This window comes from Pteropus medius, unplaced genomic scaffold (genome assembly GCF_902729225.1).
Source record: "Pteropus medius unplaced genomic scaffold, Ma_sr-lr_union100, whole genome shotgun sequence".
In the NCBI taxonomy this organism is placed as follows: Eukaryota; Metazoa; Chordata; class Mammalia; order Chiroptera; family Pteropodidae; genus Pteropus; species Pteropus medius.
The window spans coordinates 1,000,471-1,028,080 of record NW_024342647.1 but is presented as its reverse complement, the minus strand read 5'-3'; the positions used below and the strand labels follow the sequence as shown (position 1 = coordinate 1,028,080).

Genomic DNA, 27,610 nt, shown 5'->3' with positions numbered 1-27,610 from the left:
AATACAGCTGCCATGAACATTCATCTATAGGTTACACATACCTACAGTAGGTTTAATGTGATAATGGATGTGAAAGTTCTAGGCACAGTCCCTGGCATAATAGGCAAACCATGTTAACTCTCAATATGATTAAACTGCTGTTCCCTATTAAAAGCCAATCTTACCACTGATTACATATTTACTGAACCAGGCACAAAACTGAGAAATGGGCCTTGCTCCTAAGAAGTTCAGAGGCAGCCACAGCTCAGTGCCTTTCCTCATTTGTTCTTGAAGTACCCTCAACAGCATCTACCGAAACCTTACCCCAAAGTCCCAGCTCAAACACCACCTCTGTAAAGGTGGTTTCTCCAGATGGCACCAGGTACTACTCATCCTGCCCCCCTCCCCAGTGCTATACCAGGCACTCTATTTCTAACTCATTTCTCACTCTGCTTTTGAGCATAGTTATTTGTAGTCCCACAGGTAATCTCCCTGCTAGACTGTATCTTTTGTGGGCCAAGGACCTACATTTATCTTCGTATACTGCAGAGTCTAGCATGGTGGCTAGCCTTTAAAATCTTAGTATCTTTTCAGTCTGGCTAAGAAGCTAATTTTTAAAGCATGTAGGTCTTTATTTTTAATGGAAATTGTGAGATAATTTAGATTCACATGCAGATGTAAGAAATAACAGAGAAATTCCCTGTATACTTTCCCCAGTTTCTAATGGTAACATTTTATGAAACTAATACAGATCCCTTTAAAAGTGATAGTTTCATGACATTAGACCACTACTCCATTTATAAACTTTAATTTTTTTAAACCACAAACAGAAACAAAAGCCATGTATAAGATATGACACCTGGGGTAATGAGTACTGAAAAAAATGTTTTCTTCATTTAAGAATAAAAAGATTCTCTCATTCTTAGTACCCAAACACAAAAATCGCACTAGCAAATAACTACTTTTCAGTTAGCTTAGATCTTAAATTTTCTGTTTAGTAGATATCATTTAACTTACAGTATTTGGATTGGTGAGATTTCTTGCATCTGTCAACCAGCTGCTTAAATGGTTATATGTACTTCTTCTGCAAAAATTAAAGTTTACATCTGTGACTGCCACATACAATTGCCATTTCAATAGAAAAAAAGAAACTTCAATAAATATTTAAAATATACGCTTTAATCGACAGATCCTAAGAAAGTATGTTTGCTTTCACTAAAGAATACTCTAAAGAATAATAGTTGTGAAATGCAAACACATACTTTTCAAATATCTAGACAACCCCATTATTGTTAAATAAATAACTCAAAATGCAACTCTAATTATTTACATGTCAGGAAAAAATTTTTTACATTTAAAAGTACATCCACAATCCAACCAATAAGTAAGCAAGGAACAACACATAAAATTGATGGAAAACAATTCTGAACCCAGAATTTCCAACCAGAAAACTAAAATTTAAAAATCATCCAGATTTTCAATCACAAAATGCAAAGTAGTAACAAAATGTCTAACCAATGATACAATCAATAAAAACCATTTTTGCATCTGTCTTTAAATTTTGCAAGTTAGAAACCAAGACAGTACACTGGTATGAAATTCACCTTTCCTTAAAGAGTAAGCTAACTGTAACAACATTAAAACTGGCTTTAACATAAAAAGGCATTTAATACATGTGACTGAAATTCAGATATCAGGGAGTCAAGTTTATCCTAACTTTGTACACTCATTTACCAGTAGCTAAATCATTTTGGAATTTGGACTGCCCGATTTCTCTACTTTCTCCAAGAAAGAGTTTAAAAATTCATAGGCTCATTTGCACTAGTCAAAGAAGCCCTAAAATATCAGATTCAAATAATTTATAATATTATACAAAGTATATTACTATTAATCAGACTTTACCAAAGGGGTCAAAATAACAAATTTTTTAAAATTTGTATTTTTCAATTAGAGTTGACATTCAATATTATTTTATATTAATTTCAGGTATAACAAAGTTTTGAAGGCCAAAAATGTTTGATTTATATAGACTCGCAGAAGATTAATCCATCTTATTCATATAATAGATGAGGAAACAGAAGTCCACAAAGATTTAAATAATTTCAGAGTCAGGCCTAGAACCCTTTACACATGTTGGGTCTTCAAAGAGTTTCAAGTTTAGCCTTGTGAATATAATCTCCATAATCTCTGGCTGCCAGTGCTCACATAATTTTATATTCTAGACATTTAATCCTTTCCCAGTGGGAATGGAAAGAACTCCTTACTCAGACTCTCTTTTAACTGTTATATGAAATCATACACAAATCACCACCTAAATGTGAAAAAAAAGTCACATAGATCAAAATAACCTTTTCTCAATGTTTTAAAATTTTCCAAGTAAATGATTATGTCATTTAAAAAAAAAAGAGTAGAGGCACCTTGCTTTTCCACAACAAACATATCGTGCACAAAACCTTAAATAACACAAGCCCAAAATATTTATACTGATTTTGATGAATTTTAAAATGTCAAAGCTGGCAGCAAGAGTAAATTACAAACTGGCATCACTTTGGTAAACAGAAAAATCACATTCTTTGTAAATGGTATCAATATAACGTAAACCATATTATTTACATGTACCATAATTTCTGCTAATGGTTCTGGTAATTGTTTCATTAATTTAAAATTTACCATCATAATTTCAAATCTTTAAAATAGTATCATCCAAATATCCCGTAAGTGGTAGAACTAGTGCTAAAAAAAAAAAAGTGCTAAAATATCCCTAACTTTGGCATGGATATTAGATATATCAAACTATTGATAGAGCCAAACAAACTGCCGTGATAAGCTATGCCGTCAATTTTGGGAAGTACCCTGTAACAATTAGTTAATGCCAAGAATAAAAAGTATTATTAAAGCAAGGAGTTTTAAGTTTGCAAAATGTCAAAAATTAATGGGAAAAAATCAGTGTCATGGCTGCAGCATAATGTCACTATGAAGTATCACTGAGTCAAGAAAGCACCTGTCTAAAACCTATTAAAATACTTTTTTCGGTAAACAGTTTTATTGGGATATAATGAACATATTAGAAAGTTCATCCTTTTGAAGTATACAATGTAGTCATTTTAAAAATATAAAGTTGTGCAATGATCACCACTAATTTCATCACCAAAAAATAAACAAACAAACAAACAAATCTCATGCCCATTAGCATTCTGGCAATCCACTTTTTCTGTCTCTATGCATTGGCCTATTCAGGACAGTTCATATAAATAGAATCACACATGTGGCCTTTTGTTTCTGGCTTCTTTCACTTAACAAAATGATTTTGAGGTTCATCCACTATATATCCTATATCAGTGTTTCTTTCAATTGTTAAATTATATTCCATTGTGTGCATATACCACATTTGTTTATTCATCTATTGGTTGATGGACATTTGTTGTTTCCAGCAGAAGTAGTTTTGATGACTTAAACAGACACACATTTTACCGAAAGTATTTACTATGCTTAAAAGGGATGTTTAAAAGCAAAACAAACATGTATCAAATCATCACACTGTACACCTTAAACTTTCAAAATGTTATGTCAATTATATCTCAATAAAGCTGAAAAAAGAAAAAAGAGCACACACACACAAAAAAAGCAAAACTACTACACTATACACCGATATACTCTAAGCATATATCGCCGTATTTAAATTTTATTAATAACGCATGTAGTTTTTAATTAAACGAAGTCTTTGGGAATGCATCCCTCATAAAAAGAGGTCCTGTATAGATGCCTAGGTTCTTTATAGTCTTCCCACAAAAGTGTTTACTGGTCATTGCCTGGCTACATGGAGAGCATTAAAACTGTTTCACTGTGTTTTAGCCTGAAACCACCCAATTCTAGGAAAAAGCATAAAGCATTTCCCAAAAGGAAATATGCATGAAAGTCTAATCATCACTTAGTCCCACTCACTCATGCTCACCCTACCCCCCAAAAATAAGACAGTCACAATGCTGCAGACTGACACTTTGCATTAATGTGAAAGGTGATCCAGTTCATTCTCTAGCTTACAGTAGACAAACAGCACAGAGTTTAATGAAGTAACACAAATGTCCATGTTTTCCAAAGTCAAACATTTATGGTCTAGTTATGTTACTTTGTATAAAGTGCTTTGAGTTTCCAGAAATAACCAGGTTGAAATACACTTAATCTCAATGCCTGAAGTACTGTAAGCCACTTCAGTCCATTTTAGGACAAAAAAAAAAAAAAAGAATTAAATACTCAAACACGTTCAGATGCACGTATAAGAATTTTTTTAATCTACCATGTTGGATTAGCAAAACAACTTAATTCCTTGCTTGGCCTTATTCTGCTTTCTATTGAAGTGAAAAGAACAAAGTTTGGTATAAAATATTATTTCACCTCAAATAATTCAACTGATGCTGCTTTTCAGAATAGTATTCTTCTGTCAGCTCCACCAGCATCTCCTAAAGTTTTTCTTCAGTCATACTCACTTTCAGAAAAGGAAATCGACATGTTATGTCAAGTCTTATAAGCAATTTAGAGAAGAAACCATAAAACCTGAACACACATTTATAGTCACACAATTACAAACTGAATACCTAAATCAATAAAAAAGAAACCACATTGCCTAAAGTAGATTTCTAGTTTCCAGTATGAAGGTTGAAAATTATTAATCTCTTACCTAGTGATATCATACACCATAAGCGCTCCTGCAGCTCCTCTGTAGTAGCTTCGTGTAACAGCCCTAAACCTCTCCTGTCCTGCTGTATCCCAAATCTGCAGTTTGATTTTTTGGCCACTAACTTCAATTATTCTTGTACCAAATTCAACACCAATTGTGTGAGGACAATCAGCCATAACTGTTAGGAAGGAAAAAAAATATAATATAATATTCCAAGTTCCAGAAAGCTTCAAATTAAGATCACTGGGGAAAAAAATCCACTGGATAATCAAATAACTTATTAATGCTTGTAAGGCTATAAACAGACCAATGCTAGCACTTAACTCATTTCCATCTGCCTCGAGAACACCAGCCTGCCCGCAGTGCTTGGGGCTGCAGCATTTAACCTGAGATAACCTGGATTACAGTCTTAACCTTTCCCCCAAAATTTGCCAAGAAATATCTCACTTTTATTATTATTTTCACATCGCTCTACTATACCAACAGTCTTTGAAAACAAATGACATCATTCTATTTATAGCATTCTGTTTTTAGCAGTGGTATTTATAAAATATAGTAATTCTTGATGGCTGAAAATGTCAAATCCTAGAAAATGTAGCATCCCCTAATGCATGTTAACATCATTCTTGAACAGTTGTTGGCTGAAGATTCATTTGATAAATCCGATTTATGTATACATTTGTCACATTACGATTAGAGACAAGTTCTGTTTAGAAATAACTCCAAGAACAGTTTTATATTTTATTTTCACACTGAAAACCAGTCAGATTTGCTTCAGCTTCAAAAAGTGTGTTTATGTAAAATTAATGCTAGCAACGAGCACTTTTTTCTAAATGGGAAATGGGTTAAAAAAAAAAAAGTCAGCAAAAACCCAGGAGTAAGAAGTCACAGCAATGGACTAAAACGGGGATGAGCAAACTTCTGCAAAGGGCCAAATAATAAATATTTTAAGTTTTGAAGGCCAAAAGGTCTCTGTCACAACTATTCAACTCTGCTGCTGAAAGACAAAGGCAGCAGCCATAAAAATGGAAAACATGGGCATGGTTGTGTTTCAATAAAACTTTATTTACAAAAACAGGCATTGACTAGATTTGGTCCACAGGGTCTTGTTTGCTGACCCATGAACCTAAAAGAATTTGCTAATTAAAAATAAAGATTGTAATAAACTCTTCATAATACCAACATTATACTATTTATTCTTCTGACGAACAATGCATGTAACAAACCAATCAATGGTTTTAGGACTCTAGGAGTTATTAGTCAAATAAATGTTTATCCTTGAAAATGTTACCCATATCTCAAAGAAATCATCACATTTAATATTTACATATAACTAAATAGTGGCAAGTTATATATGTCTAATCCAATAGGACAAGTTTATTAGTCCTTTCCTTATAATTAGGCCACTGGAAACCTAAACCTACTATTCTCTGGTACAAGTATACACAGACCACTGGACACTTCATAAAATGTTATTTTAAGCAAAAGAAAAAAAAAGCCATGAAATAATTTCAACTATATAGAAACAATTTCAGCTACATTTAGCCTATCAGTTTCATAAAATAAAAAAGCCCCTTCCCCTACCATCCAAAACAACTATACTTTGAATCTTAAGTCATAAATGTAGACAGAATTCCATTCAAAATATTTCCAATCTGTTATTATTTAGTTAACAAATGACATATGTAGCAAATATCCCCTAATAAGATAATTTCTATAATGCAGAGAATAAAAATACTTAAATTTGAAATTATAGTACACATTTTTAAAAATTGTTTTACCATAAAAACACTAAATAAGTGAAACAAATTATATATGGCGTATAAAAATCAACACTCTACATATATGGGTACACTTCATTTTATTTGTGCCTATTTAAAAATAAAATCACTCCCTAAAGACAGAAGTGCATATGTAGGGAAAGGTTATGTTCAAATGCAGAGTACACTGAAATGACGCGTCTTAAAAAGTAGAAAAGTGACAAAAAGGAATTTACTAATGCTTTACCTTACATATTAAACTTACATTTTTTTTCTGTAAATTGGTGAAGCAAGCAAGATTTTCCTACTCCCATGTCCCCTGTTCAAAAAAAAAAGTTTCAAGTGGCAATTACAATGACATTCTCAATTTTACATTCTTATAATTACATGCAATGACTGCTATACCCCTTACAATATTACAAATTTCTGGGACATTTAGAAAAGTTGTATTTCTCTAATTTATAATGCGTTCAAAAGATCCTACAGGGCAGTTTTCACTATTTCCAACTTTCAGCTGTGACAGAATTTGGTTATAAATTAATTAATAGCCACCAGCTGGAAAGTGCTTTTCAACAGAGAAATTGTTATACTGGTATTTTTTACTTTGAGTTGTTTCAAAGTTTTTATTGTTTTCTACATTAATCCATACATAAAAGCAAAAAGCCTCCTACAAGTGACAAATAGGGGAGCAGCAAATAACGAACAGAAATAACTTTTGGAAGCCTAAGTCACTAGATCCCATCTTATCTCATATTTATTTTTTGTATATTCCACAGAAGAAAAGAATGTACACTAGCATGCAAACCATAACAGAACTGATGCCGCCTCTATTCTACAGCAATTTAACCACTGGTGAGGAGGAAGCATTACAAATGGTCACATAAGTTCAACATTAAGTCAAACTGTTCTCATGTGAAGAATTAACTGAAAAGTATGAAAAGTATGTGTACTTTCAACAGTGCTCTTACTATACTTGTATAAATAGCACTGTCTTTTAATTTGAGCAAAATCTTCTTGAAACTTCAGGAGGAAACCACTAATATTACATTTTATGTATATTACACAATTATTCTGAATCGACGTTCTCTAGCAATTCTTGGAATCCAGGGGGGGTTCTAAGAGCTTTCACAGAGCCCTCAAGAACAACCAGTGTCACTTCAAAAGGTACCCAGAACTGTACTACAAAAGTATCCAGGGCCACAATGCAAAAGGTATACTGTTAATGCAAAAATATATCTTATCAAAGGAGCATTAATTTTGCATTGAGAAAATCATTCACTTCTGGAATGGTTGTTAAGTATTAGTATATAAATAGTTCGTGTATTAACTGTTTTTGGAGAACAAGAATATAGGTTAAATAAACTTACCAATAATAATATATTTAAAGATGTAAGAGTAGTTGTATGGTGCAGTTGCCATGGTGGCACTAAAAACAAAGAAAACTGTTACTTGAGTAGAAGAGTACACACAAGTTATCTAAGCTGATCACTGCTATCCTTTAAAGATATATACGATAAAATACACTGATTATAAACAAAATATTGGTTATAGTAAGTCAGAATAAAACTGCATTTCCCAAACTGGTCAAATGCACAAAGTTTCTTGGATGAACATTGCTTTTACATTCTCACATATCCATATAAATATAAGAAACCATTCATATTAAAACAATTCCAATATTTCACATTAGAAAATATTCAATAGGAACTGTTACTCAGGAAAATCCCAAACAAGAGAATCTTTATAAATTCAAGTTAAACATCATTATAAGTTGTCGCCTCTTCCCTTAGAGGTCCCATCCCTATTAATTGGTCAAGTGAATTACTGATGGCCTACTTGTTGAAAACTTTGATTTATATCAGAATTTTTTTTAAACTAACCACTAACTCATAAACACAAAATAACATTTTTATTTTTTTTACTCTACTTTAAATCAATGATTAGTTCATTCCAAAGAAAAAGCAATATTATTTCCAAACCAATGTCAGAATTAGAACCACATGAAACTATTGCTTTATAACTTTTTAAAAAGTCAATTATTAGAATTTCATGTGGCCCAACCTAATGTAGGATTTGAAGATTAACAATATATCAAATGTCAGCTACATGCTATTTTAGGAGCTGAAACAACAGCATAAAATACTTGTGGTTGTGAAATTTGAAAGTTTATGTAGAAGGTATTTCAGAAAATCAAAGCCCATTCCTTAACCTCAGATAGACAACCTAAAGAATTCTAATTTCTTTTAATAACTTAAAAAAAAAGACCTCTCTAATTTATTCAAATGAATGACTTGAATGTGTCAGACACTATGCTAGGTGCTAGAAAAATGAGGTGAATTCTAATACTGGTAATAACTTTCAATAAAATTATTCTCAAACCAATTTTCAGTTTAAGCAAAGACAAAAATTCTTTATATAGATGAAGTGTGACCCCAATCTTAAAAAAATTTGATTTGCAGTATTTTTTAATCTGGTTTTTACTGTTTTGGCCCACTATCACATTACACAAGCTAGACATTTGGTATGACTGGAGAAATTCACTTACTGAAATTAACACCTTACTATATATCATATTTTAAATAATATTTCTATATAACTAATAAAATTTAACCTGTAGAAAAAGTATACCTTTGAAATAAGTGAATTATTGTTATTAGTAAAGAGGAAGCTGTAAATTATTAGACAATCGCCTCACAAAATAGTCTTCTCAGCTGTATGAATTACATTCAACAAAAATGGATGCCCTACTCCCCATTCCAGCTTGACTTGTAACACATTTATAATCAGTTTTCGACATCACAGAAAACTCCCTTAACCAGTTCTTTCAGGAAAGAGAAGGTTTTTCTAGTTAGACTAAATCTAATTCTGATTATCATAATAACTTGATTCTCTTTCTCCAAGACACTGGGGACTCAAAATCTTTAAGAATGAACTAAGTCCTGAGGCTAAAATTGGTGTGAATTATTCACTAGATCTCTGAACTAGATCTCAAACACAAAAAAATAAAATAATCTCTCACAATAAAACTGACATTTAAAGGTTATTTCTTAACTTGTACTCCTCCCAGACTCTTATCTTCTAATTAATTTTTACCTCTTCTTTCCCTATTCAAACTTAGGGAAAAGTAATCATTTAATCACATTTAAATTACTGTTTCTCTCATGTTCTTCCCTTCTGATTTTCCTATTTATTTTCCGTTCCTACTGAAAGTTGTAGGTGTACATACTTTGCTTCCTTCCATTTTTTGTGTTAAAACTATGGCCTCTAACATAATCAATCTCTACTTGAAATGCTCTAAAGGCTAATCATAAATTACAACCCAATTCCAGTTTTACTTATTTGTGTACTTGCTAATTAATTACCACACAAGCATTCATTAATTAAATATCTACTGAGATCAGTAATTCTGAAAATATTTTTAAAAATTACTAAAAATTGGTATATACTATTTTCAAATAAAAGAGAATGGTCACTATTTCATATCAGATAACCAGCACCCTATCTCCACCACACAATTTTCTGGTTCAAATTTCTTTCTTTCTTTTTTTCTTTTGGTTCAATTTCTTAAAAATTACAAATAAAAACCCTAAAAGCAGAGTTAAAGAAAAAAGACTCAATAATTTCAGTAGACAAGGAAGGCAGAAAATACATAGCGTGGTAGCCACTAAACTCAACAGGTCCTCCCTTTCTTACACTAAGGTAAAATATTATCTACTTTTACACATGATTCCATAGTTTATTGATAACATTCAATTAACATTAAGTATTTGCTGTAAAACTATATTCAAGTGGCTCCTTTTGAATATTAACTATGCTTAATAGTGCTTTCACAAAAGATTTCTCAACCTCATTTCTTAAACATGAAACATACCAGTTTAAGGTGATAAAGTGAGGAATACATTTTTAACTATGCTTTGGAAGGCGGAAAAAAAGTTTTCCCCTATTACTTAAGAGTGCTTTTTCTTTACTTACTCAAAAGTAAAAAAAAGGGGGCTTAAGAAATGTTAGTCTCATTTAAACACTGACAACAGTCCACAAAGCACTATAAACTCCACTAATTAAAACCCTTGGTAATATTCTGTAATTCATGCACAACTATTGGTATGATTAAAATGCACTTCCTTCTATGTTTTACAAAAAGCATTTGAATAAAGTTCACATGTACATAAGATCTCCTTTAATGCTTTTGATTTCTTTAAGGAAAAAAAAAGTACTACATTCAGACAACAGTATCATTCAATAACATGAACGACGTGTAAACTAATAACAACTGTTATAGTTACCATTTATTAGGTACTTAATATACCCCAAGCAATGTGCTAAATATAAATAATTTACGTCCAATCTCATTTAATTATTTCTACTACCCTTATAAATAGTGACTATTATCCTTATTTTACAAATGAGGAAAGACTGAATAGGTAAGTAACATGCCCAGGTCACACAGCTAAGTGGTCAAGTCTATAGTGAACATAGGACTGTTGTGGCTGTGAAGAACCTTCCTTAACCACTACACCACCCTGCCTCCTCCACAGTTATGAAATGTAGCTGTGAGTACATCTATGAAACCCTACAGTTGTACTTTGGGGCACAAATCGTTCTCAGTTCACTTACTTGGTTCTAATTTAATGTTCTATATGAGCAGTATTAAATAATTACCTTCAGAGGATGCACTGTGATCAGGACTTGTAGATATGGATAAAAGATAATACTAGTAATAATAATTCATATTATATCCACTTACAAAAGTTTCTGAAGAGAACTAACATTTGGTGAGAGTAAACCATGTAAAGATCTGTGCTACTTTTCCCTATATTGTCTTATATAATGCTTACTTAGTTCTCACAACTGCAAAATCATTATCATGTCCATTAAAAAACTGAAGAAACTGAGGTTTGGAGAACTTCACATTTGGCCAGTGTGACAAAGTTAGTAAAGGCAGAGCTAGTACTTGAACCCAGAGCTAATTCCAAAGAACCTAAGGTAGATTATTAAAGGCATATATATGTAAACTAATAAAATAAAAGTGAAAAATCAAAATCAGAGAAAGATGAAGGATAATTATAATAAAAATTTAGGGTAATAGTTTTACTATCAGTACATGTAAAATTTAGCTCTAAATTTCTCGGTGTCAAGAGAAATGCTTACTAAATGCATAATTAAACACTAATAATTATGCGGGGCCCCTTTTAAATATTAACAATGCTTCACACTGCTTTAACAAGGGATTTTCAACCTCATCTCTTGAACATGAAATATACCACCGTTAAGATGACAAATGTATTTTTTAAATGGGGTTTGCTATCGCATAAAACTCTGCAATGTGCTTTTTTCACTTAACAAAATCATGGCTGCTTCCAAGCCAATACATATACACCTAAATCATTATTAAATGCATAAACAATAATTACTGTTGTGCCAAAATAGAATTTCATGGTCTCCATATACAGAATCACACACCTTTCCAAATAAAATTATATGAACGTATTAGTGACTACTTTTGAAAAGTGTATATCAAGAAGTGAAGGTAGCCACTTTCATACACTTTGCTTATGGGAGTCTGAATTTCAATAACATTTTTGGGAACTAATCAGTATATATCTTAAAATGTTAAAAATAATCCAAATCACCATTTGGCCATGAAAACCAGAGTGCTCTACAGAAACAAAAGCTTCAGTGCACAAGGTTACAGGTTCGAATGCATTTAATGCAGCAACTCCACAGCAAAAAACTAGAAACAATCTACACTCTTATCAACAAGGAATGACTGAATAGCACATCTGTACTACGAAACAATATACACCTAGTTAAAAAATCACTTAGAAATATATGTATCAACCTGGAAATAAATCCATGATTTTAAGTCAAAAAAGGCTGTTGCAGAGTTTAATGCAACAGCATATCCCATTTTAAACACATGATATGGAAAGACACACATCAGATTGTGAAAAAGGAATACATGGGCTGAAAGAAGAGGAAGGGAAGGGGAAAATTAACTTTCTTTATACATCCCTGCACTGACATGAGCATGTACTATTCTAAAATATTCAAAGTAGAGAAAATAAAGGACCAATAAATATTTTAAAAGCATTTTTATGTACAATTCTGATACAAAACAAGTTAAAGGATAAACAAAAAGAACTCCCCATTCATAATGTTTCCAACATTACTTACATATTTACCAACATGAGGGGAACATCACATGAATAGCATAAGATCAGCCTCAAAATACGAACAGAAAACACCCCAATAATCAAGGGTATTTTTTTCTGTTTTGTTTTTTCATATAGTTTAGTTCCTTACTGTGTTCACTTATGCACTATGACTAATCCTTTCACAACTGTTCTATAGCTATTTTATTCTAATCCTTAGAACACATAATGTTACTGTGCAATTTTTACATAACTGATTCAAGACAACATAGGAAAAAAAGCAACCCACTAAATATTTCACGTGATTTAAATTTTGATCCTCACTGTTGAAATTAGTATTTTTTTTTTACATGCAAAACATCTTGTAAAAATACCAAAGCCAAGGCAGAGTGTTTTTGTGATTCCAATATATTTGTGGAGCATCTACTAAGCACAAAACCTTGTGTTAGATTTGGACAATATAGTGATGATCAAAAACAACACTGTCCCTGCCTTCATGAAACTCAAGAACAGAAGAACTGCTGTGATTTGCTTATAGACCCAGTAAAGTGGAATGCTACTTGATTTGTCAGTTCAGTGGACATAAAATTTTGGTAATCTAATTAATCTAATCTAATCTAATCTAAAGAAGTGGTCAATTTCCTTTCCTCAACAGTAATACAACTTGTGAAAATAATCTTCCCATTTCTGGAACCCACTTTCAAAAGCCCCACTATTGACAAGCGATTTAATGTCACACTTTTATACAAATAATGTGAATAAGGAAAAAACTGGATTCCTGAATGTGTCAAGAGAAAAAAAAATGTTTCAGCTAACTATGATAGTATGCTATGAATAGGAAATAAAGTACTCCAATACCACGCCTCTCTGTTCAGAGAAGGAAAATATTTAGGAAGGAAAAAAAAAACATGCACTTACTACTACGGTTAGGAAGATCAGTAATATTGAAAATGTACTGATGTGATATGATGTCTGAGATTTCCTTCAAAATAATTTGGTGGAGACGGTACAGGTGTACGTAGATGAAACAACATTCATCGCTGTTGACACTGGCTGACAAGTACATGAAGGCTCAGCATACTATTCTATACTGTATATGTTTAAAATCATCTAGAGTACAAAGTTTTTAAATAAAGTGAAGAACATCTCTGATACCTCTATTTGCACATTGCTGTCTCCACTCACACCTGACATTTTTAACCACATAAAAATATTTCAAGCTTTTTTAACAAATGAAGCATCTCTCAATAGCCCTGGTTTTAACATATTTTACTTACCTTAACCAAAGGTTTCCTCTAATAGTACAATATCTCACTAAGATTATGCAAAGATATTTAATACTGATAAATATCAGTTGTAGGAATTGTTGCATAGTTGAAGCATGCCACAACTATGACGTTTAACATAAAATGTAAGTAGCAAAAACTTTTAAGAATGCAGCTTTAATTCCAAGGAATTTTTAGGTTATTAGAACCTAAGATTTTACACCTTTAAAATAATTGTCATTTACAGAATGCCCAAAATATGCCAACTACTAAGCAATCTCTAACCCTAAAAACTCATTGTACAGATGATATAAACCACTAAAGAGAAAGGCTCAGGTCTAACTCTACAGCTCTCCAAAGTCACACTCCTCTCATTTATTTAACAAATATTAAACTCGCTACATGCCTGGCACTGTTATAGTAAGCAAGGGGGCACTTACTACATGCCAAGCTAAGTGCTAAGGGTTTTTAATCCCATTTAATCCTCACAACTCTAAAATGTAGGTATAGATTAGGACACTGAGTTTGAGAGGCTAATATGCTCAGTCACTTAACTAGAAAGTCAAAGTACACTACATTGCCTCAAGGCATAACCAAGTAAAAGAGGCTAAGAGAAAAAAATTTGTAAAGTCTTGTGGGAAGGAGTAGAAGTCAGATTACTGCAACGTTAAGTTTGTCCTCAATAACTACATCTAAATAAAAGGCAGTTGTGATAGTAATGAAATGAGTAGTAAACTTTGCGAGAGTTCAAATCTGGGCTCTGACACTTGCTGTGGGGGCCACCAGGAAGGCACTTGCCCCCTGGAAACCCCCGTTTCTTCTTTAAATATAAAATGGAAATTCTGCCATCTCTCCTGTGGGGTTGTAAGAATGTAGACTGGCAGGGTAGTAGCTGACATGGCAGACTTTGGGTTATGAAGGAGCAATCAGCTGTCATTCAATGCAAAAATAGGAAATAAGCTTATAGCTACCTTTTAAACAGTCATACCAGTAACCTAGCCCAACTTGAGTGTTGGTAAACACCAGCCACAGCCTAGGGAGAGGCCAGTTTGCATGCACCATCCTTAACTGGCCACACTACAACTTCAAGCCTCAGTTTCCTCGCTTGTAAAACTAAGATCGTTCGATTTATCACCAAGAGCTACATGAAGCAAGACACCTAAATCCGTGCCTGGCACACAGTAAAGTGCAAACCGTCGAAACGCGCTTGTTCCTTCTTTTCTTCAATTCTAGAAATACCCAAACTTTTGGTCTCCATTATTTGGGGATGCTATCTGGGCTCGGGGCCTTATCGGATGTCACGGGCCTTATAGGGACACTCAAATCAGAACCTCGCAAACACAGACCTAAAGACCCCCTCTCTCCAGCCCGAGTCCAGAGTCTACCCACGTCGACAAGGACACCGGCGCTAGTCCAAGATGCCGGCGAGGCTGCGAGGTGCTGCCTTTTGTACTCAGAGCCAGACGCGGCCTATGGGACGGGGTGCCACGTCTGGGGCTCGCGGGCTGCAAGGCGGCGCGGCTCGCGTGGGTCAACACCGCGGGGGTGGTGTGCTGCCGCCGGGACCCGCAGCAAGGAAAGAGGAGTCTGCGGAGAGACCAGTACGCCCAGTCCGGCCGAGAAGGCGGGGAAGGCGAAGCCACACACACCCCACCCCGCACGCCTCGAAGCTCTCCGCTGGGCGGGGAGGACCAGCGGCTTCTGCGGGCGCAGCGCGGGGACGCCCTCGCCCCCGCACTGGAGTCCCGGCGGGCCGGGCCCCGCGGCGCCCACCGCGACCCCGGGCTCGCCGTGGCCTGACAGGGCCTGCCCCGCGGCGCCGCCCGCCCGCGGCCCTGGCTCGCCGTCGTCCCTCCCCTTGCCCTCCGAGAGCCGGGCGAGGAGGCCTCGGCCGGACGGGCACTGCGGAAGGCCCGGGTTACCTGGGGGGTTGCTGGTGGCTGGGCAGCTTTCCGGGCGGGAGGGAAGGAGTCAGGACGAGGAAGAGGAGTGCAGGCGCAGCGGAAGAGGGGCGGGGGCGGTCGGCCGAGGCCCCGGCAGGTAGCGGGCTGGCCGAGGAAGTGCAGACGCACTGGCGGCAATAGCGGTGGCAGCGGCGGCTGCTCTTGCAGCTCCCTCAGGATCTTCCTCGGGCAGGTCCAAGATGGCGGCGCTGCCTGCACAGGGTTTCCTGTCACCCTCGCAATGGGCCGGACCACAAAAGAAGGGGGGAGGAGGATGCGCGCGCAGCTGGCGGAGCCCGGAAAAAGGTGGCCCGGGCCCGGCTCGCTAGCCACGCCCCTTCCTCAGTTCTCCCCTCTGGACTTGTCGCACCGCCTCCGAGGCCCGCCCCGCTGGCCCTCACGCTTGAAGGGGCGGAGGGAAGCGCCTGTGCGCAAGCGCAGTTTACTGCGCATGTCTGCGTGGAAGTTGCTGAGGTACGTCTTGGGTCTAGCAGGGCTGGGGTTGTCGCTCTGAGGACTTTTTACTCTTTAATGCCCCTCACTGGACACTTACCGTCCACCAGCGATTGTGCTAAGCACGCATTTACTTCGTTGAGTCAACATGTATTTATCGAGCGCTTCGTACATAGCGGTAAGCAAGGCACACTAGGTCCCTGTCCAACAACCCCAGGAAGTCCATATCCCCATTTACCGATGGGAAAACTGAGGCTCAGATCAATCAAGTCACTTGTCCAAGATCTTGCAGCTAGGAAGTGGCACTTTTGCCCTATGTTTTACCTCTGTCTCTTTTAACTTCCCTTTAGGGGTGACTTTGACAAGAGGAGAGAAATTGTGAACACATTTTTCGAAATTTGCCCACTACCTCCTATTTTCCAACTTGGTATGCTTATTTTTTTCCCCAGAAAGTTTTTAGCACACACCTGGGTACAAGTCCACCTTATGACTTTCGTGGGTTCTAGGCACTTTTGCCTTGTACTTGTAGGTCTATATGTATAGTTCATAGTGTAGAACTGCATTGGTATAGATGAATATATTAATGTTGTGTAGCGAAACATTTTCTTCAACCTAAAAGTTCATTTTTCTCTTCTGATTTTAAAAGAACTTAAAACATTAGTGTGGGCCCCTAAAAGTATTATGGATACTTATCCTAATGGATAAGACCACTCTGCCTCAGTCCCCCAAAATGAAACTCGAGCTCGCTCTTGACATTCAAGATCTTTCATAAACTGATTCTGCCATGGGCAAGTGAGATTTCATTGGAAAGCTATATGGCAATTTACAGATCTTATTTTCAGAAGAACTCGGGTGCAAATCCCTGCTCTGCAACTTTCTAATGATATGTTGCCATTGGGCAGGTCATTTCTCAGATTCTCAGACTCTTCTGCAAAATAAGGATGATGATACCGATTTCTAATGGGTTCTTGTAAAATTAAATGAGATAGTATATGCAAGTTGCTTGGCATATGAGAATTTAATACATGAGAATCATTATTCCAAGATAATCTAATATAAAGTAATATTGAAATCCAGCCCCATAGGTCTATGCTTCTATTCCTATATTCTTTAATTCTAATAAGTATAGTTCTTTGTGGTCACAATTTAAAATCTCTGAAGTCAAGAAATTTGCCAGTGGCAAATAGAGAAAGCTGTGAACCAATTGCCATTATTTGTTCAGCTATGAACTTAGGCCTGGCCAGAAAGTTTCTGTATATCCAGTGGTCACCTGAATTGACATGCATAGCTAATGCTTATTGAACACTTATTATGTGCCAGGAAGCATCCTAAGCATATTTTCTTATTTAATCCCTACAGCACCCCTCATGAAGTCAGTACTATATTCACCTCATTTTATCAATGAGAAAACTGAGTGTCATACAGGTCTAAAATTATATAGTGTCATACAGGTCTAAAATTATATAGGTAAAAATTGGCAGTGCTGGGACTTGAAGTCAAGCATGTATGACTTCAGAGCTCCCATTCCTAAGTATCACTCCATACTTCATCCCTTATTTGCATTTGTAGCAGCTTAGATGTAGATAACTAATTGTTGCTTAAGTCTCTGTCAAAGACATTACACTTTGATGCAGCATTAAAGGGAAACATTGTGAGTATAGAGTGCCTGTCACATGCTAAGCAATGCAATGAAAGTAGAAATTGTCAATTCTTGTGATAAGTCACAGAATTTTCAAAGTTAGGAGAGACTGTGTGTGACCAATTGCAGCGTAAAGAAGTACTGTCTGGCCAAACATCTGTCAGGGTTTCTAGGTAACTTTTTTAAAGAACTGTTTATATGAAAAGAGATATATCACAAAATATTAATTGCAGCACTGTTTGTAATAACAGAAGACTAGAGACAGACTATCACTAGAAAGCTGTTATAAATTCTAGTACATATATATGGTGGAATATATGTAGCAATTTAAAAGAATGAGGCACATGTGTATGGAACAATCTCTAAGGAATGCTTCAAGTGAAAAATACAAGATGCAGAAAACTGAATAGTATGCTAACATTTGTTAAACTATAACAGAAAGAGAAAAAATATATATACTTTTGTAACTGGACATTGAGAGATTTTTCCTGTTGTCTTGAAACTGCTGCTGAGGCCCAAATCTGAACCAAAAAGTTCATAGTGGCCCACATTCTGCATTTAAAGAATCGCCAGTGGTTGAAACCAGCTACATTCCAGCAGGGCATTTGAAGAGCCACTATTGTTCCTTTACCAGCCCTTTCACCAACCCCTCCTCCCCATCTATTCCCCATTCTCACCCCTCTCCTCACAGACAAACCATCACCACTAAATTGTGGAAAGAAAGAATGAAGAGATGGGAAGGAAGTCAGCATTTAGGGAAAATGCACTGTTCTGAAAAGACACTCATCCCTTCCTCGCCCTTCATGAGAATCACCAGTGAACATTGGGTGTGCCTACAGGAAGAAGAGACAGGCAGACCACCCTGCCCCCAGCTGCCATATATGTTTAGGCAGCAGGCTTACTGATCTCCTCTGCCCCATTTCTTCCTAAGAAAGGGAAAGCAAATGGAGAGAGACCACATAGCAAGGGACTTTGGATGGCATGGTGGATGGGTCTAGGTGGTGGAGAGGGACTAAAACTGCCCCTGCCATGTTCACACACTCCTTAACTTCCCAGTGCTAGATTGGAGGACAGCAAAGAGATGTTCAAGCTGGCAGTCAGCTAGAAGACACAGCAAATGTATGAAGGGTCACCCATTCCTAGAAGAGATGCGTGAGACCACTCCAGGTACTGATTCTTTGTCATAGCCACCTGTTCTTGTTTCATTTCTACCTGTTTTTATTTTAAAAGTTCTTTCATAAAAATAGATGTTTTTCTATCTTTATCTTTTTCCAGAACCTAAACTTTTAAGTCATTTTCAGATCTCTCTATTGTGTTTATTTAAACCAAATTAATTCATCTCTTTCTTGGTTTTACAAGGTTAATTTTATTTGTTAATTTTCTTAATGCATTTTAGGATTTTGGTTCAGAGGCTTATCTTGTATTGTAGTTTTTTTCTCTGTCTCTCTCTATGCTCACCCCTTTTTGCGCAGTGGTTTTGGAGTTGGCACCAGTCCAAAACCAGATATTAAAATATCGGTGCCCCAATTCCTTAGATAATATTGAAGATACAGCAGAACCAATGCAATTTTACTCTGAAATTTATTACCATGTGCATATGCTACCTAATTTAAAAAACTAATATATTTTCAAATATAATTTATTAACTTACAGTGATATATAATTCAATTAAGTAAAGACAAACAATTTAAAATACTAGTTTAATAATAAAAAGAAAAGGCAGTTGATACACTTCAAAATTTAGCAGGCTGACCAAGAAGTCAGAATCAAGTGCATGGGACTCTTTAGTCTCTGTATATGAAAAAGCATTAGATTTAAATGTACGATAGTTAAGAACAAAGTGGTTTATAAATATAAGGATACATACATGCTGTATTCAATGGTAAAAGAAATTTTGTGACCATTAAAATAGTCCCTTCCCCCCACATACCCATACACCTTGTACTCCCACAAGGTAATCCTCTGGAGTCATAGGTTCTAAAGTTTGTCCAAAACAACAACAACAACAACAACAACAACAACAACAACAAAGATCACATAAGGTGAAAAGTGTACTTGAAAATGTCTCAGGAGAGCTCCACACTGGTGACTGATTTACTGTCTTTGAGTTTTTCGCTGGTGTTGGATCTGATAGCCATCTGTTTTGCTGACCAGCAGAAGAAATGGGTGGTTTAGATTTAGAGGCCATGTTACATGAAAATACACAGCTTTGAACCTACAAATCACACTCAGTGTGGCAAAACGACCATGCCACGAAATCCACGTGAGAACTAAGATCTAAGAAAATAACAGAGTAAACTCTCATCACATGCTTACTCCAAGGCTTACACTTATTTAGAATAAGGGAGAAAAGAGCAGTATTTAAATTTTCCTTATTGCTTTGTTGACCTTGTACATTTAGTTGAAATGATGTAGGTAGAAAGCATGTGTGATGTGACCCAACTGTATTAAACATGGTGACTCTCAACATGGAACAAATAGGCCAGGTGCTGTTAAGAACTGATATCTCACCCTAGTTGCAAGTTAACAACTAAGCCTAATGCAGTTTCACAGGAAGAAGACATGAGACTTCCCAGGTCAGAGACAAAGAACTTCCTTATTCATAGCACTGCATGCAGCATGAGCATCAGCATATTTGCATGAGTTCCTGGATGTCTGGATGTCATAGTAGGGAGTAAGCCTCTGTCTTTTGCTCTGGAGGGAAACTATCTTCGAAGGTTATTTGCTCTACAAACATTCTTGGAAAGATAGTCTGGGGAAAATGACAGTGCCTGTACTGGCCAGAGTACAGAAACACAAGAGACCCATGGAAGGTTGTCTCCCAATAGGGGCAAGATTTTATTTTGTCGTATTATATTTGGTGGGCAATAAGTGAACCGTTTACTATGGAGGAAAGAATATGATTTTGAGAGCACACTGACCTTAGCTCTATTTCTAGCACAACTCTTTATTAGCTATGTGACCTTAGTCAAATCACTTAACTGCTCTGAGCCTCAACTACATAATGGGATAATAGATCTACCCCCACCCCAAAGAATTGTTGTTTAGATCGACTGAGAAAGTATAATGGAAAGAATTGGGCACAGTACCTGGAATAGTCTAAGCATTCAACAAATGCCCAATTCCTCTATTTTTCCCCATTCACTGATTCTCTCATACAATCAGATGCACATTTTGGCTTCTGCCAGATCCCCACACCTCTCTCCCAAATCAGGAAGCCATTTCTTTGGTCTCTACTTGAGTTTGTTAAGGTACATGGGTTCAGATGCTGTAAGTAAGAGACCAAAAGTGATAATGGCTTTCATGAGTTAGAGGTTTACTTCTCTCACACACAGAAGTCTGGATAGGTAGTCAAGAACTGGTATGGCAGCTTGAAGGTGGCAGTTTTTAAGCTCTTCCTTAGTTGTTGCATTGCCACCCAAATACATAGTTTATATTTCATGGTTAAAAATACTCCAGCTGCTACCATCATGTTCCGTTCCAGCCAGCAGAAAGGAAAAAATAATTGGATAGCACGCACCTTCCCTTTAATGTATGATCTAGAAGTTGTGCTCATCACCTTTGCTCACATCTCATTGATGAGTTGTGGCCACACCTAGCTGCAAGGGAGCCTGGGAAATGTAGTTTTTATTCTGGGGGAAGGATCATTAATAGAGGAAGAAAAGAATAGATATTGAGAAACAACTAGCCATTTCTGCCATACCACCCTTGTTTGCTTAAGAGGGGGCAGGCATTAGAGCTCAAAGGCCTAAAGAAGCTATAGTTACACTCTGAAGCCACCAAGGCAAGAAATGGAACCACAGTAGACCATGAATCTATTCTACCAGGGTAATTTCCGCAGGAGCCCATTTTGGGTAAATGGCATTTCATTTGCCTTGCCTAAGTTCTGTACAAGTTGAGGAATAAAACAAAAGCAAAGAGAGGCCAAAAGATTGCCTATGTTAACTGATGTAAGCCAGATTGGAGAAGAGGCTTTAGACTAGTAGCTCTTAGTTAATCCCAGAACTGGGCTGCAAAGACTAGGTCAGGTACCCACCCTGCTGTACGGGGGTGGAGCCCCAGGAACACCTCCTTCCCAGTAAGAAGGACAATGCTGAGTTGAGCAGGACCAGATATTTTCAAATTCAATTCTTCCTCTACCCAGAATATACTCAGAAAAAAACCTTCCCCATTGAAACAAGAACTAGGAAAAAAGGGGTTCCCCTCTTCCACCCATGGTGAGCAAAGAGCGAGGCTTAGAAATAGCAGAGGAAACAACTTGTACAGCCCACAAAAACAAGAAGGACCCAAGTTGACAAGTCAGAAATTACCCAGCATTATAGTCAGACTTGAGTCCCAGCCTCGCCTTTTAGTAGCTGTGTGGTTTTGGATAAGTTCTGTAAGGTCTCTAATTCTTCGTTTCTTTGCCTCTAAAATGAGGAAATAGTAGTATCTAATTCCTCGGGTAGTTGTGAAGAGAAAATGAGGTAAAGCATGAAAAGCTCTTAGCAGCGGACCTAGTAGTGAAGAAGCCTTCAGGAAAAACTAGCTGAGATTATTATTTCTTAGAGCCAATCAATAGGTCTGAAGCAGTTTCTCCATGTTAATTGGGAAAGAAAAAACCTTTATTTGCTATCATGGAATTCAACAGAGATCAGAGGGTTTCTGCAGAATAGTAAACAACTGGAGAGAGAGAAGAGAGGAGAAGAATGAGAAACAGGCCTCTGCAGGCTTCTTAGCTTGTTTGAAAGATTGTCTGGAATACGGCCCAGGGTAAACTGTGCTGGGCCTTTCCTTTCCCATACCCACTGTGCCATCTCTCACACACACACACACACACTCATAGACCAGCCAGTATTTATCCATTACTACTGGCATTACTACTCCCTGTTCTCTGGAGAAGATCTTGCCTTTATAGATACATTGGTTAGGAGAGGCTAGGCTTTGCTGTGTAACAAGTGACCCGAAAATCTCAGTGGCTTACAACTGCAAAGGTTTACTTCTTGCTTATCCCTATATCCATGATGAGTCAACTACATCCCTATTCCATGTCATCTTTATTCCAGCACCCAAGCTGATGGAGCACTCTTCCTCTGTGGACAACTGGCAGAAGGAAAAGAGACATGGTGAACAACATGCTGGGTCTTCAGGCTTCTGTTCCAAAGTGACATACATCACTATCACTTCTGCTCACATTTCATTGGCCAAAGCAAGTCGTATAACCTCATGTCGACAAAGTTGGGGCACATAATTCTCCTCTGGGATGGTGAACATAGGTGAAGAGTAATCCAGTCTACCACAGTGGACTCCCTCCCCATCCAGACACACTCAAGTGCCATAGAGACAGCCAGCCACTGTGAGCTGTTTATTAGCTGACTGACCCTGGGCCTTCTCTGAGCCTCAGCTTTATCCTCTGTGAAATGGAGACAGTAGTACTTGTCCTGTGAAACTCACAGAGAAGCAGGAAGAATTCAGATGAGACCACAGATACAGATGTGGTTTGTAAACTGTAAAGTACCACACTCCCATGAGGCAGTTATATTATTATTATGAGTCTATCAGGAGAGAAAACGAAGCTTTTTTTAGAGTACCTAGTCCTCTCTCTACCCACAGGAAGGATTTGCTGAGCTAATTAGCATATAACCCAATACCCTGTTCAGCATTTCATTCAGTCCTCACAATTACACAGGAAGGTAGGGAACGTCATTAATCCATTTCACAGATGTGAGAACGAAGAGGTAAAATTGCTTGCTTGAGGTCAGCTAGAGAGTGACAGAGTTAGGACTCAAACCCAGGGCCATCTGCTTTTGGGTTGCAACCAATAATTAAAAACAAAACAATGTGCTAAATAAAATAAAGAGATAATGTATAAAAAGTAAGTCTTACAGTGTCTTCAAACCTTGAGTGTTTTGAGTCACACAATAGTTCAGGCATTTGGGGGGCCTGATATTTCGAATAAATGCTTCTAGGTATAAATGTTAATTAATTGAGGATGGGATGGGAGTTGGGTAAATAAAGCACTGACTTGAGAATGAGGGCTTGACTTAGCTTAAACCAGCTGTATCACTTTAGGTAGGTCACTTACCCTCTCTGGGCCTCATTTTTCCCATCTGTAACGTACAGATTAGGCGATCTCAGAGAACAATCCAGTCCAATGTTCCTCAGACCAAGAGACCTCAGAATCTGCCAGGGAGGTTCAAGTAGGTTCTATTTCCCCTTGACCCCTTCCCAAAGTAGTCCTCCCTCCCCCTGCCAAAAAAATCACATGGAAGTGATTTTTTGAAGGGTTTTATGGATGGGACTTTTGTTTAAAAACTGTAAAATGATTAGGATAAAGGAATCTGTGAGGTCTTTGATGTTGTGTGTTCTGAGAAAGCTGTAAGATCCACCCAGGGAGAGGAGTCAGGCAGCTCCCTGAGCTAATCCTCCTGTCACCTCCTCTCCCACTGCATCAGTCACCTCCAGGTATCTCAGGTTCTGTGGACTATAAAACCCAGGTAGGGGCCTGGCTCTGGATAGAAGCGGAAAAAGGGATGGACATAGAGGAGCTGGGCGATCACACATCACAGTTAACAGGGTATTCACTCCTCAGTAATCCTCTCAGAGATTTACTCATCACTGCCCAGTGATTACACTTGGACTTGGGCTTCTCAGTCCTGCCCGCCACAGCCCCTCAGTGCCTCTTCCCTGTTTTTCTGCTCAAGCCCTTATATTGGCTGACAAGGAATGGTCAATAGACGCCTCATCTATAAAATAGGTATGGCGGCCCTTACTTTTTTGGATTGTTGTCAAGGTTAGGTATGTATATAAACTCCTTCTCCGCTGAAGCTCCCACCCCTCATTTCCACCCCTCGGCTCTCTCTGCCAGATGGCAGCTCCCTCCTGGAGGCCGCTGAAGCCTTCAAGTTTGATTCTGGATATAGTCCTGGCTCCCCTGGGGTCGGGGGGACGTGGGGGAAGGGAGAATTTCCTCTCTTTCCCTCTTATTTCTTGCTGGCTTGTCTAATCAAATTGAAGTTAACAAGAGAAAAAAACAATTTAATTATGTATGTATATATAGGGGTTCCATAAAACTATGGGGCCCAAGACAAATGGGCAGTTGAGGCTTATATGTCATCTTGAACTAAGAAGAAAAGGGGGTGCGGTTTTGGACTTTAAAGGGGAGGAAGGCAATTCACATGGAGATGGAGAAGCAAATGTTTGGTAAATAAATGTTTGCTGGGCCATCTTTAACAATGGGATGCAGAGAAAACTTAGATCGAAGGGGCCTTGCTAGGTTCTTTCCTGTCTGCCACACCTACTCCATATTTAACTATAGTTATTTATGACAATAGCTCCCTTCCTGGAGCAGGTCCCCTCTCTCAATTCTTTTAGGCTGTTAGGGGAAGATCAAACAGGTTTTTCCTGTGTCTTTCATTTCTTAAAAATAACGAGCTTAAAATGATATCCTCGAAAGGACATATTTAGGGATGGCAAAACTCTGCTCCCCCTCAGAAGCTATCCCCTTCCTTGTGTTGCCTCAGTACAGATGAGGATTTAATTCTTTTAGAATCTCCAGAGCACAGTATCTGTAAAGGAAATGAAACTTGTGAGAGCAGATAGACTTAATTTTACAGAATTATTATACTTAAAAGTCTTTATCTCTCATTCTTTGGTGTTGCCAAAGGTCCTTTTCCCCTCCAGGTGTCAGAGAGAAAGCTAAGGAGCAAAGGCGGAATGAAGGAAGAATTCTTCCCTGCTTATATATTTATTCTGGGTTTTTCAGGTTTAATGTCTGATCTCCCTCACCCTGAGCTAAGGAGGAAAGGTGCCATTTCTGTTGGGTTCACTGCTTTATACCTGGTACAAGTATATACAAGATATAAAAACCAATACAAAAAAAACCACGTTTCATGAATAAATGAACGCAGGGAAGCTGGGCTTCACTAGAAGTGACTGATGCCTTCAAGCAGTCTCCATGTTAGAACAATAGCTGGGGTCACTGGTTTTCAAAATTATTGAGAAAACTGCTTCCTGCTCCCCACAATCCCTCCGTCTAGTCTAGTATCAAAATGAAAATGCTGGCAGGACAGAGCATTTCGGACGTGCTCCACAAGAGGGTGTAACAGGCCCACACCAGGCCCGCTCCCTGGCCAGAACTGGCCCTTAGTCATTGGTTCAACTTATGTTACTCAAGCAGATCTGGTTCTGCAGCGGTATTTGCTCCTCAGTCTTTTTTTAAGTTTCTCTTTTTTTCCAAGGAAGAAGTGAAGAAGCTTTTGGAGTCAGGAGGACTTGGATTAAAATCCTGGCTCTGTCATTTGCTGAGACATTAGAAAATGAGTTAGCATTCTGAGCTGCTATATTAATTAATAATTTGTAACTGCTTCTCAAGGCCGGGGAATGACAGAATTATAGACTATTGGTGCAAGAAGGAACCTTCAGGATTGACCAGTAGAGTCCCCACATTTCACAGATGGGATCACTGAAGCCCAGGCTAGATCAAAGACCAAGTCTCTAAGCACTTGAGCCGTGCTCCCTCTGCTACGCTCAGCTGCGTCCTTCAAAAATGCATAAAACTTAAGGGCATTCATTAGTAAAGGAATGAATGAAAAGATAAAAAGCCCTTTAATTAACAAGCATGCACCTTCTTTTCGAGCAAGGACTTTGAATCCAGACAAAAACACAGACCGCTACATTCATCAGCCAACTTCAGCGGTGACTAATTTGAGCAAGTTACTTGACCTCTCGTGCCTCAGTTTCCTCATCTCAGTAGGGGAGGGAGAACCAATTGGGGATAATACAGTACCTACCTCAGGGCGTTGTGAGGATTTGACAAGCTCATACATAAAGTGTTTAGTTCAGTGCCTGGTACCTAGTAGGCAAGGAATAGATGTTAGTTCCTATAATCAGGTCATGTAACCTTTCTGAGCCTCAGTGTTGTCATCTATAGAGTGGTTTTTTTTTTTTTTTTTTTTACATAGCATCATGGGCAGATTAAATGGCACAGCTCCAGCATAGGGCCTGGCTCATGGTAGTGATACAAAATGCAACATGTAATGATAAATATTACTTTATCTCCTCTTAAGAGATAAAGAATGCTCGCTTTTAAAAACAAAGCATTTTTCCTCTCTCCGACTCCCCCATTGCTGCTGCAGTAGTTGAGACCTTGCTTCTTTTCTCCTCTGGACTGTTGCTACAGAGTCTGCACCTTGGGAGGAATGAGCGATGTCACCTGGCTGGAGATTCACTTCCCCACTATTTCTGAGAATCTGGGGATTGCGTCCATTTTCCACACATCCATCCAGATGGAAGCTAACATCTGTGTGAGCAGGCCGCTAGCTCTCCTGCTGATCTGTCTGCTGCTGCATCTGCTCCTCTTTACTCAAGCAGAGACCCAGACCGCATGCAGTTCCTCACAGCACACCTAATACCAGAAGGTTCAGCTTCAGGAATTTTACCGAAGCCTTCCCGATAGCATCCTCATCATTTTCATCATTAGTTCCTCTCAGAGAAGCCTGTGGGCTAGGTTCTGTCAACATATTCCTTTGGCACGTAAGGACTCAGAGGTTCAGAGACATTGAAGAACTTTCCTAAGGTCGCTCAGCTAATGGGTAGGAGAGCAGGGCCCAAAGCATTTTCTAAAGTTTGGCTAGTATCCATGGTGGAACCAGAGCTCATTTAAGCTATTTCACACAAAGGCATTGAGTAACTGAACCTCATAGTGAGAGTTATTGTATTTTAGGTTACGTTCCATGCCTTCTGATTAAATCGAGGAAAGCCTCA

General features: G+C 37.7%; 2 protein-coding genes across 6 annotated transcripts in view; one reads left to right on the top strand and one right to left on the bottom strand.

Annotated features, from left to right (window-relative positions):
* The window catches only part of RAB14 (RAB14, member RAS oncogene family), a 22,960-nt gene extending 6,972 nt beyond the window's left edge, over positions 1-15,988 (bottom strand). Inside the window, exons 1-5 of the mRNA XM_039866733.1 lie at positions 15,754-15,988; positions 7,782-7,840; positions 6,680-6,733; positions 4,655-4,832; positions 997-1,063 (exon numbers count right to left, since the gene is read on the bottom strand). Coding sequence (XP_039722667.1) covers positions 997-1,063; positions 4,655-4,832; positions 6,680-6,733; positions 7,782-7,833 — 351 coding nt within the window. The 5' untranslated portion in view covers positions 7,834-7,840; positions 15,754-15,988. The remainder of the gene's footprint in view (positions 1-996; positions 1,064-4,654; positions 4,833-6,679; positions 6,734-7,781; positions 7,841-15,753) is intronic.
* LOC120605766 (uncharacterized) lies at positions 7,781-27,610 on the top strand. Of its 5 annotated transcripts, none has more exons than XR_005653701.1 (4): positions 7,781-7,840; positions 15,754-16,248; positions 18,923-19,033; positions 27,027-27,610. XR_005653701.1 is itself a non-coding variant. In XM_039866732.1 (3 exons), the coding sequence occupies exons 1-3, from the start codon at positions 7,818-7,820 to the stop codon at positions 27,253-27,255; spliced, it is 747 nt and encodes a 248-aa protein (XP_039722666.1). In that variant the 5' UTR covers positions 7,781-7,817; the 3' UTR covers positions 27,256-27,610. The 5 variants fall into 5 exon arrangements, 1 of the variants encoding a protein (XP_039722666.1); XR_005653699.1 differs by having other exon boundaries at positions 18,558-19,033; XR_005653700.1 differs by lacking the exon at positions 27,027-27,610 and adding an exon at positions 22,912-23,706.

What these genes read in the sequence shown, in the direction of transcription:
- LOC120605766 (XM_039866732.1), top strand. Translation starts at nt 7,818, where the DNA reads ATGGTGCAGTTGCCATGGTGGCA. An exon ending in GTGCAGTTGCCATGGTGGCA is followed by an intron (nt 7,841 to 15,753) that starts CTAAAAACAAAG and finishes GGCCCGGGTTAC; the next exon opens with CTGGGGGGTTGCTGGTGGCT. An exon ending in TCTGCGTGGAAGTTGCTGAG is followed by an intron (nt 16,249 to 27,026) that starts GTACGTCTTGGG and finishes CTGTTGCTACAG; the next exon opens with AGTCTGCACCTTGGGAGGAA.